The sequence below is a fragment of the Sus scrofa genome, chromosome 1 (assembly GCF_000003025.6).
Source record: "Sus scrofa isolate TJ Tabasco breed Duroc chromosome 1, Sscrofa11.1, whole genome shotgun sequence".
NCBI classification, from domain to species: Eukaryota; Metazoa; Chordata; class Mammalia; order Artiodactyla; family Suidae; genus Sus; species Sus scrofa.
The window spans coordinates 204,110,413-204,127,418 of NC_010443.5; the positions used below are offsets into that span (position 1 = coordinate 204,110,413).

Sequence of the window (17,006 nt, forward strand, 5' to 3'; positions counted from 1 at the left end):
CAAACATCCAGCTGATGGGCTGAACATTCACCTTTTATCAGGCTGTTTTATCATTAGCCAGAAGCTGCTTCTAAGTAAGTCAGCGGTGGGGTTGGGCCAGATGCAGCGTGTGCTCTGCTGTGTGCGCCGACCCTCCAGGTATGGCAGGCAACCATCTGGCAGAGTTCTTGTTGTCAGGGATTTGGCTTTTAAATCCTGTCTCATCTTTACTCAAAAAGTTTCCCTGGTGTGTACATTGATGAAAAGGGTGGTTTTTGAAATTTTTAAAAATTATAGAAGGTGAAATTTCAAATGAATAAAGGTTCCAAAGTCCGTGATGACTTTGCGAACATGTTGAGATTACCTGCTGAGGCTGACAGCTCTGAAGGAAGAGGCAGAATCCAAAGAAAAACATTTTTAAAAAGGAGCAGAAAGAGAAGTTTAATAAAACTAAATGAAAAATATTTGCTTTATGAATCATCATTGAAAATAATATTGTAGTATGAAGAGGTAGATCTCTGGTAATGGGTATTATTTTGAAATACATGCCATAAACAGAATAAATAATGAAAACTAGATTTACATTGCCTATCCTTGTTGCCATGCATGTTTCATGATATAATGAAACATGCATATTCATGATTCATTAGTTTTATAAGAAGGGTAAAAACTGAACAATAAGAGGAACATTGAAAAGTTATGTTTCTATACAAAAATGCCATGTTTCTATACAGAATTCTGCGTGTCCTATATTTTTAAAGATTTTCCTATGATCAGAACATTAATTCTGCCTGTCTTGACTTTTTTGGTTTCATGTTGGTAGTTTGATTCACTGAGAGGTGAGTTCACTTCCTTGGTACCCCAAGTCACATTACTGATCCCAACACAAAGTGAGGTCTACATGCTGTTCCTAAAGTCAACTCTGTAGTTTTAACATAATGTGCTCTGTTTATAGCTTTGAACTCACTTCATTTTTCTCTTCCTTTGCTCATTCATTCTTTCATCAACCATTTTCTGAGTGCTTGCTAAATGCCAGGCATTGTATTAGGGGCTAGAGACTTAAGGTGATGAAAAAATGGTTACTATACCTCAGGTGTCTATGGTCTGGTCAGGGAGAAAACATTACTATACACTGTGATTGATTTTGCAAAAGAGGGAATACAGAGGGGAGTTCAACTAGGTCTTTACGTAAAAGTTGGGAAAGGCTCTGCAGTGGTGACATAGGAGGGGGTGCCAGGAGATGAGGATCACTAGCAGAGCCAGCCTACGCATGCAGAAATGGAGGCTATGAAGGAACACTGCTTGTTCACACGGCTCTGAGGAGTCACGAGAAGGCAGAGCTTGGGGTTCATGGGGACATGTAGCTGGGAAACGAGACTGAGAATGTAGATGTGTAGCAGATAGTGGAGGACCTTGGACATACTTGGACATACTCTTCAGACCATGGGGTGTTATTAAGGGTTTTAAATTTGGGGGTAACAGGATCCAATCTGTAGAAATGATTAAGGCAGCAAGACCAAAGGGTTCCAAAGAGTCCTTCCCTGTGAGACAAACAAATGTGATATGGAGAAAAGGTGTCCTGGTCAAATAAATCCAAACAACAGTGTCTACCATACCCCTATTTGTGGGTTCCTAGCACATATTAATATCTGAAAGGCTTCACAGAGGGCTTGTAGTGAACTACTAATACCAGGAAGGGAAGCATAGATGAGAGTTAGGTGAGACAGCATGGGAGACCAAGTAAAAGGCTGTATGTAATGGTTTGGTATGTTGTGAGGGCTGGAACCAAGGCAGCTGGAGAGGAAGAGAGAGGAAGAGAGCAGAGGGGGGTGAGGAAATACAGGCAGTAGAATCAATAGGACTCCAGTGTTGGCTGAGTATGAAGGACAAACGAGGCTGAGAGGGCTCCGGTTTCTCTCTGGAGAACAGGCTAGAGGGTGGTGTCACTCACAATACAGGATACATGAGGGAAGACCAAGTCTGCTGGGCAAGGGGGCAGGTAGGCGAGTCATTGAAATTTGAGGGAACTTCGTCATAGATGAGATTGGGAGGGTCAAAGGGCAGTTAGAAAGAGCGCTTAGTATGTATCAGTGGTCAAAACTGAGTCACACAGAAGGAGGGCACAGAGAAACAAACATGAGGACTGGCATTTTGCTTACTAAAAACAAAAATGATTAAATAAGAACAGAATTTCTATTTAGACCATTTAGGGGATTAAAATTAGCTTATCCATCTAATATCGATTAAGCTTTACTTTATTTTTTATTTTATTTTATTTTTTGTCTTTTTGCCTTTTCTAGGGCTGTTTCTGTGGCATATGGAGGTTGCCAGGCTAGGGGTCTAATCGGAGCTGTAGCTGCTGGCCTATGCCACAGCCACAGCAATGCAGGATCTGAGCCACATCTGCAACCTACACCACAGCTCACGGCAACACCGTATCCTTAACCCACTGAGCAAGGCTAGGGATCGAACCCACAACCTCATGGTTCCTAGTTGAATTTGTTAACCACTGAGCCACAACGGGAACTCCAAGATTTATTTATTTTTTTTAAATTCTACTAAAGTATAATTTATTGACAATGTTGTGCAATTTCTGCTGTGTAGAAATTGACTCAGTTTTATATATAATGAATATATATTCATTCCTTTTTTATATACTTCATATCAATTAAGCTTCCTTAATCCTGGAAATACAAGGGGTTTGCAATGTATCTTCTGAGTTTAATATTCCTGTTAGTACATGAAGCACCCACTAAAATTCAGAGCAATTGTTTATTTCTGTTTTTTTGTTTGTTTGTTTTTTTTTTTTCTTTTTAGGTCTGCACCCGTGACATATGGAGGTTCCCAGGCTAGGGCTCGAATTGGAGCTACAGCTACTGGTCTACACCACAGCAATGCAGGATCTGAGCCACATCTGTGACCTACATCACAACTCTTGGCAACGCTGGATCCTTAACCCACTGAGCAAGGCCAGGGATAGAACCCACAACCTCATGGTTACTAGTCGGATTTGTTTCTGCTGCACCACAACAGGAACTCCCCAGAGTAATTGTTAAAAAGAGTTTTCTGCCAATAAATAAAAAAACACTTCACATGTGAAATCTGAATTCTGATCTCTGTTGTACTGATATTTATTGCTGCTTCTAAAGGTAAGATCAAGTGTCCATGTCCATTTCCTTATGAAATACACTACTAAAAAGAAAATAAATGCCCCAGCAGATTTTCCTTTCTCCTTGGATACAACATTTTAAATAAAGATGCTTTCTAACTCATGAGGATTTCTATTTTAGTTACTTGTATATAACAAAACTGATGACTACATTGACTCTTTCTGCCAGAACTCAGCCCTCCAATCCAGACCAAAGTCATTCTTTTCTGTGTGTGTGTTTCCATCTAGAAAATGAAAAATTTAATTCTCAAGTATTTATGGATATCATTAAAATTCTTTTTTTTTTTTTTCCTGGATATTACCAGTAAGGGCTCTTCTCTCATATATCTTTTTACATAGCTAAACTACAGGCATTTTGAATTGTAGTCTTGATTTAAAAAAAAAAAAAAGAGGTTTATAGGGAAATGGCCACATAAGCACAGTTTTAAGCAGAGGAGGAAAATAGGGCCTGTGGTGATGGTTTCAGTCTCTACACAGATGTGTGCAATATGTTTATAGTGGGTGGACACAATCCCACACATAAAACACAGGCAATATACAGAAATGTAAATTATGCTTCAGAGTGGACCCTCTCATCCATTTCGGCTTAATCTTTCTAGCATCTCTCTTTTTTTTTTCTCATTTCTGTCTCAAAGTTATTCTTTAGGGATTCCCATAGTGGCTCAGCTCTTAGCGAACTTGACCAGCATCCATGAGGATGTGGGTTTGGATACTGTGTTGCTGTGGCTGTGGCGTAGGCTGGCAGCTGTAGCTCTGATTAGACACCTAGCCTGGGAACCTCCATATTCTGTGGGTGTGGCTCTTAAAAAAAAGCCAAAAAAAAAAAAAAAAAAAAAAAGAAGGTTGTGCTAATAGAGACCAACAGGCCATTAGGGTTAATAGGGACAGTCAGCCCACAATAGAGCAGTTTGCAGTAGGCTGAACTGTGACCCCAGAGATATCTATGAACCTGTGAACATATGACCTGACATGGTAAAAGGGACTTTGCAGATACAGTCACAATGGTCCTTATGGAAGCGTGTTAGGAGAATGAGAGTCAGAGAAGGAGAGCAGAAGGACAGCGTCCCAGGTTGGAGTGAAGTGCTCTGAAGATGGAGGAAGGGGACCATGAGCCAAGGCAGCAGGAGGCCTCTAGGAGCTGGAAGAGGCCAGGTAACAGATTCTTGCCCAGAGCTTCCGGAAGGAACGCAGACCTGCCAACACCTTGACTTTAGCCAAGCAAAACTGATTTCAGGCTTCTGACCTCCTGAGCTATCAGACAGTAAATTCATGTTGTTTTAAGCCACCAGATGTGTGGTAATTTGTTACAGCAGCAATAAGAAACACACACAGATTAACTGCCCTGGATACAGCAACAAATACTGTTTTACATAGCTGCTGATTTAAAAAAAAATGCTCTAAGAATATAATGTCCTTCACTGTAATGACAGATTTATTTTTTATATTGTTTTAATTAAAGTATAGTTGATTTACAATGTTGTGCCAATTTCTGCTGTACAGCAAAGTGACCCAGTCATGCACACATATACATTCCTTTTCTTAGATAATTTTCCATCATGGTCTGTCCCAGGAGATTAGATATAGTTCCCTGTGCTATACAGCAGGAATTTATTGCTTATCCACTCTAAATGTAATTAATAGTTGGCATCTACCAATCCCAAACTCCCAGTCCATCCCAGACTTGTGATTGCCAAGGTGGAGGAGGAAGGGAGTGGGATGGACTAAGCTGCTGATTTTAAGGCTGATCTCAGACTTCCTTACAGTTTAACACTTCAAAGAAGTTTTGGGCAAGCTGCATGCATAAAGGAAAAGAGAATGAGTTTTGAAGCAGACAGACACCTTTTTTTGCATACTAGCCATGTGAGCAGGGGCAAGCGCAGCTTCTCTGAGCCTTGTTTCCTTAAATGAGTTGCCTTAGGGATTCAAAGAGAAGCTGGACAGCAGTAGAATGAGCTCTGCTATGTAGAGTCTGTATTTCTGTTACCCTCACAGCATTTCAGTTTCCTCGCAACACTTCAGTTTACTGTAAAATGGGGATCACAGTAACAACTATCACATTAAGGATGGTGAGAAATGAGTTAAATATAAAGGTAAAGTGCCTAGAACTGCACTTAATACATAGTAAGTGCTGCTCTCATTAAAAGAAGAAGCTTCTGAAATAAAGCAAGTGCTCCATAAATGAACGGGCACACTTGTCACCTAACTTTTTAGCACCATCCTCTATGTTAACACCTGCATGGGTGTCCTGGGGTCTCAGTGAGACTCAGTCTCTGCTGATGATCATCACTGCCCTAATGGAATCATGGGAAAGCACCTGTCCAGGTAAAGTGGTATGTGGCTGTTCAATGGGCAGTACTGACTGTGAACAAACACCATGTGGCTTCAGCATGGGAGAGTCCTGCTGGGAGAGGTGGGACTCCCACCAGCTTTGACAGACAAAGGGGAGGTAGGGGGAAGGGTAGGCAGAAGGAACGGGCCACAGTTAGAGATGGGTGGGGCAGATGGCAGAGGGATAAAGGCCTGACTAAGCCATCTGGCTTTGCTAGATGGCTATGGAGAGTCACCAAAAAAATTCCTATCTGAAGACTGGCATCTATGATCTCTGGCACCTGAGATCAAGGTGTCTCAGACTGACTTCTGCAACTATGGAAGTGGTTCTCAATCCTGGTACCGAAACACACCAATTGTAGCAATGATCTCTCGTGAGGGATATAAGAAGTAATATACATGGATGAACCTAGAGGTTTATCATATTAAGTGAAATAGGTCAGACAGAGAAAGACAAATATTATATGATATCACTTATATGTGCCATCTAAAAAAGTGATACAAATGTTCTATTTACAAAACAAATAGACTCATAGACATAGGAAACAAATTTATGGTTACCAAAGGGGAAACCTTTGGTTTGGGATTAGCATATACACATTACTGTATATGAAATAGATAATATGATGTCACTTATATCTGGAATCTAATACATGGCATGAATGAACCTTTTCACAGAAAATAAAATCATGGACATGGAGAACAGACTAGTGGTTGTCAAGGGGGAGGAGTGAGAAGAAGTGGGATGGATTGGGAATTTGGGCTTAATAGATGCAAACTATTGCCTTTGGTATGGATAAGCAATGAGATATTGCTGTATAGCACTGGGAACTATGTCTAGTCACTTATGATGGAGCATGATGATGTGAGAAAAAAGAATGTATACATGTATGTGTAACTGGTTCACCTTGCTGTACGTTAGTGAACACTGTAAACCAGCTATAATGGAAAAAATAAAAATCATTATAAAAATAGATAAACACTAAAGATTTACTGTAGAGCACAGGGAACTATATTCAATATCTTGTAATAGCCTATAATGCAAAATCTGAAAAAAGAATATATATATATATATACAACTGAATCTCCTTGCTGTACACTTGAAACTAACACAACTTGGTAAATTAACTACACTTCAATAAAAAAGTAAATGGAAATACACAGCCAACACCAAAGATGATGTTGATGAAGATGGTGAGTATGTGTGTATATTCAATAAATTACAAGGGTTTCAGGAGACTGATGCACTAAATACATGTTTCAAAAAACAACCAAAAAACCCCAACAAGTTATTATAGCTAAACTGATAAAGACAAATATTAAGTGAATCCTTCACACAAGACCAGAGATAAAAAACCAAGGGATGCAGTATTAAGAGGTAGAACTAAATAAAGATGGCCCTCTAAACATCAAAGCTAGAGTTAGACATTAGATTCGTTCTTCATTTCTGCTTACTTGTTTCTAATCTAAAGCTTTGACATAAATCCTTGGACTCTATATTAGTCCCCTCCAGACCTATAGAATGTGTAAATACTGGCTACTTGTTATTTGTCAGGCAAATGCTCTACAAAGGACAAAGGAGGTTGTATTCCTAGCTGGCAAATGACAAGTCACATATTTTATGGTTTTGTTTTCTTTTTTCTTTTTTTTTTTTTTCCTTCAGGAAGAAAAGCATATGCATGAGGTCAGTGGTAGCCTAATTTCAAAAAGCGAGGAGGTGGCAGTTTCTCCCTTTAGACAGGCCATCAGGTTGTTATCTGCCTTCCTTTAAGTGAAGCATTTTGTCCCTCATCTCCTTCTCCTTCATGTGAAAAAGGACTATCAACTAGGTGTTGAACGATTACAGACCTCAGCACGATCCTCTGGTGTATCTAAGCACATAAAGGGAAAGGACCATGTGAGTGCACAGTAGCCCCCTTGTCCCAGCAATGACTGCCCAGGAACCAGTGGGCTAACCAGGGAAATGCACAGTTAGCAGTCCATGTCTTAACTAGGTGGCATCCTAGGACAACAGCCAATTAGTTTGGAGAAGCTGAAAAGACTATTGACTGGAGTTCCCGTCGTGGCGCAGTGGTTAACAAATCTGACTAGGAACCATGAGATTGCAGGTTTGGTCCCTGCCCTTGCTTAGTGGGTTGAGGATCTGCCGTTGCCATGGGCTGTGGTGTAGGTTGCAGATGCGGCTCGGGTCCCGAGTTGCTGTGGCTCTGGCGTAGGCTGGCAGCTACAGCTCCGATTCGACCCCTAGCCTGGGAACCTCCATATGCTGCGGAAGCGGCCCAAGAAATAGCAAAAAAGACAAAAAAAAAAAAAAAAAAAAAAGACTATTGACTTACCTCATAAGCATACAAAATCACTTTCTTTTTATAAGTGGTCAGTAATAGCTGCTTTTGCCTAAGAAACTTGACTAAAGAAGTAGGATTCTAAGGAAAAATGTAAGGTGTTTCCTCTAGATTCAGAGAGGTTCCTAAGAGTGGACCAAGGATCCTTATGCACCAAATGCCTAACCTGGAATTTCCTTTGGAAGATAGAATCTTGGAGGCTTTCACATTCCATGTTCATTATTTCTTATAGTGACTGAATATTTTTCACATGATTATGTACTGGTTATGAAACAAGATCTTTTTAAAGGTCCTAATAAAGTATAGTCAGCAGTTCACTGGCTCAACTACATAAATATTACTATTACTTTCCCAATCTGAAAAATGGACTTAAATTCAACACATCTCAAAAGCTCTTCTGTAATGGAAGGAAACAGAAAAGTTTTTTCAACATGTCTTGACAGGCCGCAGGCTGATGGAAAATGGAAGAGTTCTTGACTTTTTAGAAACCCAGGGTTTCCAATAGGGACACTGGGCATGGGGGTGGTGGTGTTGGCAACAGACCAAAAAAAGTCATGTATATCGATGCGTTCGAAAAAGTGAAAAAACACCATAGGTCACTGCCATTATTCAACAGCATGTGTGGCTAGTGGAAGAGGATGATGACCTATAACCATGAAACAAACCTATCAGTAGGATATAAAGTAAAAAATTTCAGGGCTTGTGGGTGATACTATTGATCTATTCACTCATTTCATTATTAAATAAAAATTTTATCCAGAACTTCCTATGTACTTAATGGCAACACAAACTAATAATATAGGGACTTAGTTTCAACAGTAGAGGTTGATGTGGGCTGATGCCTTGTCTTTTCTTAGTGTTATCACGGGTCAGTGGTGCCCTATAAAGCCTAAGTACAGTTAAAAGTAAAAGCACATATGCACTGGAAATCAACAAGAGACCTGGGTACCAGACCAAGCTTTATAATCTTGGGCAAAACGACATGTACAGCAGAGTCATATCATCCATTAAACAAGGGGGCTCATGTATCCTTAGGGCCTTTCCAGCCACAGGAGTTTCCAACAACAGGGTACAATGGAAAGGATTATGTAAAACTGGGTTGATGTCCACCCCTAAATGCTAGCTCTGTGAGCCTCAGTTTCTTCAAACCAAAAATTAAGATAAAATCTACTTTTCACTACACTGTTGTGAGGCCTAACCTCAATAAGATGTGTAATAATATGTTTCTTAACAGAACACTGGTACATAGATATTCAAAATATATAACATCCTCTTAACTTCCACAAACCATCACACAGTAGAATGGAATTTATGAACTTAGCCATATGCATTGAAGCTCTAAAAGGATATATATACTCAGTGTCTGTTTCCATATGCCTTCTATGTTAGTGTTTTGCTCACTCGTTACTACTGGAGTTTTTAAGCGCTTTACTAAGTCACAGTCCCAAGAAGGGGAAGGAAGCAGGAAGGGGCTCTGTCCACTGGTTGTGAAGAAGCAAGGAGGACTCAGGCGAATGGCAGCTCCCACTCTTTGCACCAAGGCAAGGGTATATAGGCTGCTTCTCAGCCAGGTGACCACATCATTTATCAGTCTAATTGGGACACTTTTGAGAGTGAAAAACTGTTTCAGTAAAACTGGAATGTATGTCTCCCTCACCTTTCAAGTTTACATTTTGTGACTTTTGTGTGTCACTTTAAAACTACATCTGATATCCTCATAGGGAGGAAAGTGCATAAGAAGATTTTATCCAAGGGATCCATCTAAAATTCTTGTCTCTTTTAAAGGCACACGAAATGATGATTTAAAATTTTGTAAGTATGTATTAATTTTGGATAAGATATGAGAATAAAATAATTGTGTTTTTATTGTATTGCATATATTTATTTTAATATATGCTTTAGAGTGAGGTCAGCAAACTGTTCTGCAAAGGGGAAGAGTAAATATTTTAGGTTTTGTGGGCCATATAGTCTCTGTGACAGTCAAGCACTTCTGTCCTTGCAGTGCAAGAACCATCACAGGCAGTATATAACAGAACGGGTGAGTCTATGTTCCAGTAAAACTTTATTTACAATAACTGGCTGTGAGCTGGATTTGGCTTTGGCCAGCAGTTTGCCAGTCCTTGCTTTAAAACAATAGTTTCTAATGGATCAGAAATATTTCAAATGTCTGGAATTGACCTGACTTCTAACATTTTATTTTGCTAAGTGTGTTTAAAAAAAAAAAAAAAAGAAAAACCTTTGCCTAGTACCTTTACCTCTTAAATTTTAAACAGCACAAAACTGGAAAGAGCTCACATTCAGAAAAATTTAGCTTTATGAAAATTTACCCGCCACACTGTCCTTATTTGAAAAAATATATCCTTAGCTCGGTGAAAACTTTGTCATGAATATGTTCAGGTTAACACATGGCTCCTTTGAATTGCTTCTGGAGATCGCTGGGGGCGGTACAGTAGAAAGAGCTTGGTATTTGAAATGAAAAGATCTGGATTTAAATAAGGCTGGGGGAGTACTAAGCAAAGAAGGAGGAGCAGACCTTGACCATTCCTTTAATGGGACAAAGCTCCTCAGAGGTGACTTCCCCTGTCCTGAATCACTGCCCGCTGCAAATACAAATGCCAGCACTGAGGAATCCCAGAACTCACCGGCTGCCACTGTGAAGGGTACCAGGCTGGGGGGCAGTTGAAGCGGTTACAAGCTTGCACCGTGCTGGGTTTGGGCAGGCGACACAGCTCATCAGCCAGGATGACTGTTTCATTCATCTCTCTGGAAAGTAGGTGGGAGCAGAAGACGTCTCTGGTCTGCAGGCCAACCCCACAGGTGAGACTACATGGACTCCACTTGCCAATTTCCCACCTGGGAAGAAATCAGAGCGAAAGGAAGAGGACACCCTGAACACCTGTGTAGAGAACAGTTACCACGGCATCAAGTACTGCCTAATGAAGTAAAAACGCCTACCTAGGAATTTGGGAAGTTCCAGAAAAAGACTTGCTAGTAATTCTATCCCAAACCTATAACCCATTCTCTCCTTGTGTGCTTTAGAATTCATTTAGAGAGAGCAAAGAGGGTGATAAATGGATCATCCAATTTTTACCCACAAAATTACCAAGAAGGGTCACAACCACATCTACCTTGATGAAACAAATAAGCTTCATCAAAATAAAGGGGCATGTTAGATAAGCCACAGATTGAGTTCATAAAAGCTTTGGGCACCACATATTGAATAGTGGATCTAGTCTAGAAGGAGGCTTTTCTCTAGAAGAATGAAAATTTTGTGCTTGTTTTTCTTTTGCTTCAAAATGAAAGGTTGCTGGTTCCAATTTCCTTTGAGTGTCCATCATAGCATAGAAACGTCTCTGTCTTATGTATAAATATCATCACTGCCTGGGACTGGAGAATATAACAAAAGTGAAGGTTGCTAAATAGATCAGTCTTCTTGAGGGAAAATAAGTGGAGAGAACAGCTCATTATCTGGAAAAGGAAGTCAAATACACACAAATGAGTTAAGTGCATGAATTGGCCATTCCAAACAGCCAAGTCTTGACAACTACATTTATAGTGAGCTAAGGACCTATAAAAACAATCACACTGCATTTTCTATTGATGCAGCCTCCAAAATGGGAATAATAAAGAAAAAAAAAAAAGAAACTCAGTTGTTTGGGCGTGGAGTGAGAAGTGTTCTTTAATGATCATTTTTAGGAAGTCCTGTTTACGAAGTGGAGCACAAAGATTCTACAAACAAAAGTTAAGCCAAGAAAAGTATGGCAAGTAGATCCTTCAGTAGCTAGGCCTGCCTAGCTTTTGTAGCCAGCTCTGAAAATTGTTTTAAAAGTCTTTGTTTTTAATGTTTTCCATCAGACTGCAAAACTGAGTTTAGCTCTCTCAGCCTTTCCTACTACTATGGTATATAATTACCTTTCTAACCCCTATTTCCACAACCTCTTTCCCTACCCTATATTTAAGCCACATCTTTAATGAACTACTTCAGTGCTTTCAATTCATGCCCCCTGGTTATCTAGCTCTGTCTTTACTCAAGCTATTACTCCTAATTTGGAATGCTTTTGGTCTCTCCCCTACCCCTCAAAATTTCTTCCATTTCTATATACCCAAATTTAACCTATATTTAAAGGATTGTATCCATAACTGTTCCATATACTGAAAATTTTCTCATTTGCATTGCAGTTATTCTGTCTGTCAAGAGCCCTGCTAGAATATATACCTCTTGAAGTCAAGGTCTGTGTCTGAGTCAGTTTTGTTTCTCTCACAGGGTTCATCATGGCTCCTTCTAGATAGTAAATGTATATGGTTAATACTTTTTTTTTTTTCAAAATAGATGAGCAAATGGAAAGGACCTGCCATCACAGGAGGGCCCTTTATACACATTACTTCATTTAATTACTTCCAGAACACTATGAGATAGACTCTACTGATTTTCCTTAGTTTATTTTTTTAATTTTAATATTATTAAAGTAACAAAAGACCTATATTTTTTGCTAAATAATACAATTAGTAATGGAATATTTTTTAATAATTTTGAAAATTTTGGTTTAACATTTTGTGATATAGCAGTATGTTCCTTTATACTAAAGGAATAAATTAAGTACATTTTAAATAGATTCCTATCCACAGCCACTTGCTACAGTAAAGGTTAACAGATCTGAAATGCTCATCTTTTTGTAAAAGAAAAAATGTAGTCAATGTCTAAACATAACAGCTCTTTTATGGTCTTTGCTATGAGTTAGCTTATGAAAATTAATGTACTACAAAGTATTTTCACCACCATACCTGATAACATTATAAAATTTTGTAGATTTTACTAAAGGTCTTGTTTCTATAAAATTAAACACATTAGTGTTATTCCCATGCATCCCTCATAATTGTGCATCCCTAATTTGAAGTTGAAGGAATCTGAGAATACAAGAGCGTGCCCAAGTATGCAAAATTAGTAAGTAGTGAATCCAAGATTCAAACTTGAGTGTGTCTGGCTCCAAAGCCTTTGTTCTTTCTATGGTTCCATATTATCTCCAGGAAAAAACTTGAAAACTGTCCTACAAACACAATGTTTTAAATGAATAAATGAGGAGAGGCTGGGTTGAATTATATTTCTTTTAGATAATTATATGAGTATCTATAAACTTATTTTTAGATCCCTAGCTGCAGTAAATTCCAAGCTTTAAAATGTTATGGGGTTATGGTTTTAAAAATATGTCCACACAATCTTTGCCACTCCTCCAATCTAAAGATGGAGTCTAGAGTATGGGCTGAACTTACTGGTTTACCTGTAAGGAATAGAATGAGGCAGAAGAGATGCTATGCGACTTCGAAGGCCAGATCAGAAAAGGGATAGAGCTTCCACGTGGCTCTCTCTCTTTGCCTGCTCACTCTGGGGGAAGCCAGCCATCATGTCATGAGGACCCTGAGAGAGTCTTGAGGAAAATCCACACGCAAAGGAACTGAGGCTGTTCACCAAGGGTCAGCACCAGCTGGACCAGGTCTAGCCTTCAGATGATTTCAAACTCATGAGAGATCCTGAGCCAGAACTGCCTTTCCAAGCTGCTCCCATATTTCTCACTCATTAGTCTATGAGAGGTCATTAATGTTTACTTTTGTTGTGAACTCCTAGGTTTGGGGAAATTCCTTAGGCAACAGCAGACAACTAACACAAGTATACATTCTTCCCCGCAAATATCATGTGTCCATCAAAAGACATCTATGAGAATATCCAAAGAAGCCCCATTCATAACAGCCCAGATGGGGAACAACTTAAATGTCCATCAGCAGTTGAACAGATAAATGATGATGATCCATTCATATAAAACTTTATAAAAGAGTGAGAATCAACAACAACAGCAAACATTGATGAACGCACAACATAAAACTGAGTAAACTAAACTACAACTTCAAAAAGTCAAACTCTGATTTCCTTTATATAAAGTTCAAAACTCCAAACTAATTTACAACGTTAGAAATGAGAGTGGTGGTTACCCTTGATGGGTAATAACTAGAAGTAGAGTACGGGGGCCAGGGGAGGGTTTCTGGGATGTTACCTCCATCGAGATGCTGGATCTGCACCGACTTTGTGAAAAATCACCAGGCTATCCAGGTAGAATTGGTGCACTTTTCTCTACATTTGTTATGCCTTCAATAAAGGATGTTGCCCTCCCCTCCTGTCTACTTTCAAGTAAAATGTTGTGGACATAAAATAAAGTCCAATGACTATGCCCAGTGCTGATGACCACTCTGTGTATGTCTGATAAAGGAGCTGACTATACAGGGAGTGCTGGCCCAAGGGTCGAGGTTGCCGCAGTACAGTCTCTATACCACTGTCGCCCCCTCCACCCCTGCTCTCACTCCCTCTCCCCCAGCATAAATTCAGTCATTGGGATCTTGAAGCAGAGGCGTCTGGTGGCCATGAGGCCACTTTAATGCTGCTGGAAAAACCCATAAAATAGACATATCTGTTTACTCATGATAAAAGTACATCACATTCTCAAGGAAGGAGGGCAGCGGAATCTAGCTATGTGTTAAGCGCTTTTCTGACTCTGGGTCAAAGTATTTTCATCAATTTAGGCCAAAAGTGGAAAAACAGAGAGACTCCTCTGCTACTCTTCCCCTTCAAAGGGTCTTTGACTGTGAGTGTGCGGTCTTGCTGGGAGCTCATAGCTGCTTTCCTATATTCTGTGCCTTGGGCTGTTTCTGAGGGAGGGCCTGTAGGCTGGTGGGACCTGCCCTGAGGGCAAGACTGGCTGTGGCTGGCATCCTGAGAGATACCTATGGTCCTTCCCTGGGACTCTGGGTTCTGCCCTCCCATAAGCCTAGTGCTGAGGAGGACAGGGGCTGTGGGCATCAGAGGGTGAGGGCCTTAATGCTTCTCCCCTACTTTGTCTTGGACTCATCTTTTCATCATCATTGAAAATGTTACTTCCTCAGGGAGGAAGCCTTCAACTGGGTAAAATTCTCCCCTGAGATATGGCTCCATGAATACATCTCCATTTGGAAATTCTCAGCATACTTGGTTTTTTTTTTTTTTTTTCTTTCCTTTCTTTTTATGGCCACACCTGTGGCACATGGAAGTTCCCAGGCTGGGGATTGAATCAGAACTGCAGCTGCCAGCCTACACCACAGCCACAGCCACACCAAATCTGAGCCCCATCTATGACTTACACCACAGTTCACGGCAACACTGGATCTTTAAGCCACTGAGCAGGGCCAGGGATGGAACCCGCATCCTCATAGATGCTAGTCGGGTTCATTACCGCTGAGCACATTATTTTTTTTTTAAATGTGGTAAGGATACTTACCATGAGGTCTACTCTCTTTACAACATTTTAAGTGTCCAATATAGTATTATTTATAAGTACAATACTGTACAGCAAATCTCTAACACTTCTCCATCTTGCTTAACTGAAACTTTATGCCTTCTGACTGTAACTTCCACTTCCCCCTCTCCTGAGCTTCTGAAAACCACCATTTCACTCTTTGATTCTATGAATGTGACTATTTTAGATTCCTCATATAAGTGGACTCATCTGGTATTTGTCCTTCTGTGAAAGTTTATTCAGCTTAGCATGAAGACCTTAAATTTCATCCATGTTGTTACACACTGCAGAATTTCCTTCTTTTCAAGGGCTGAATAATATTCCACTGAATATATATATATATATATATATATATATATATATATATACACATATAATTTTTGAATGTGAATATACATATAAAACATTTTTCTTGATCAATTTATCTGTCCATAGGCATTTAGGTCCTTTCTAAATCTTGGAAACAGCTATTGAGAGTAGTGACTGTTCCTATGAATGTGAGAATGCTAGTTTCTCTTTAAAGTCCTTATTTCAATCCTTATGGATAAATATCAGAAAGTGGGATTGCAAGATCATATGGTAGTTCTAGCTTTAGTTTTCAGAGGAACCACCATAGTGTTTTCCACAGTGGCTGCATGATATTTTACTCCTCCAAGGGTGTGCAAGCGTTCTAATTTCTCTACATTCTTGTCAACACTTGCAGTCTTTTTTTTTTTTTTTTGTCTTTTAGGGCTGCATCTGCAGCATATGGAGGTTCCCAGGCTAGGGGTCCAATCGGGTCTGTAGCCTACACCACAGCCACAGAAATGCAGGATCCAAGCCTTGTCTGCAACCTACACCACAGCTCACAGCAATGCTGGATCCTTAACCCACTGAGTGAGGCCAGGGATCAAACCCACTTCCTCATGGATGCTAGTCGGGTTCATTAACTGCTGAGCCTTGATGAGAACTCCATTTTTATTTTTTATCATAGTCATCCTGACAGGTCTGAGATGATATCCCCTTGTCGATTTGATTTCCATTTTCCTGATGACTAGTGACACTGAGCATCTTTTATATACCTGTTGGCCATTTGTATTTCTTCTTTAGAACACACCTGTAATCTGATCATCCTGCTCAACGGTTACCTTGTTGAGAGCATGGGGCCATGCCTGTTTTGGTTTACTGCTTGCTATGGGCTGAACTGTATCCCACCAAAAGCTATGATGGAGTCCTAACCCTCAGTACCTCACAATGTGACCTTTTTTGGAAGTAGGGTCACTGCATGTGCTATCACTTAAGATAGGGTCATACTAGAGCAGGGTGTATCCTTAATCCAGTATGACAGGTGTCTTCAAAAGAAGAGAGAAACACCTGGGAGAATGCCATGTCATGACAGAAACACAGATGGCACTGATGCATCTATAAGCCAAAGAATGTCGAGGATTGCCAGTAAACTTCTGAAGCCAGAAGAGGCAAGGAAGGATCCTCCTTTACACATGTCAGAGGGACAACGGCTCTGATGACATTATGATTTTGGACTTAATTGTGCCTCTAGGACTGTGAGAGAATAGATTTCTGTTGTTTCAAGTCATCCTGTTTGTAGTACTTTGTTACGGCAGCCCTGGGAAACCAATATCCCAATATATGACCTCAGTGCCCAACATGGTGCCTGGAACACAGGAGGTGCTCAGGAAGAACAAGGGCTCTCAAAATGACTGGAACCCCAAGCAACTGTATGTGAACTTTGGCTTTGCAAATTGGCTGGTCAACATCTCAGCTGTGTCCTCTAAATAACTACCCACCCTGAATTTCAAAGTCCCCAAATCTCTGAACACCATGAGGTTTTCTTCAGTGTGGTGAAAACTCCTTGATGACAAAGCTACACCTTGA

The 17,006-nt window shown here is 40.0% G+C and overlaps 1 protein-coding gene across 3 annotated transcripts in view; it reads right to left on the minus strand.

The window, feature by feature from the left end:
• The window catches only part of ADAMTSL1 (ADAMTS like 1), a 1,007,583-nt gene that overhangs the window by 173,759 nt on the left and 816,818 nt on the right, over positions 1–17,006 (minus strand). For all 3 annotated transcript variants that reach the window (XM_021074260.1, XM_021074267.1, XM_021074276.1), the window contains one exon: positions 10,461–10,671. In XM_021074260.1, coding sequence (XP_020929919.1) covers positions 10,461–10,671 — 211 coding nt within the window. The remainder of the gene's footprint in view (positions 1–10,460; positions 10,672–17,006) is intronic.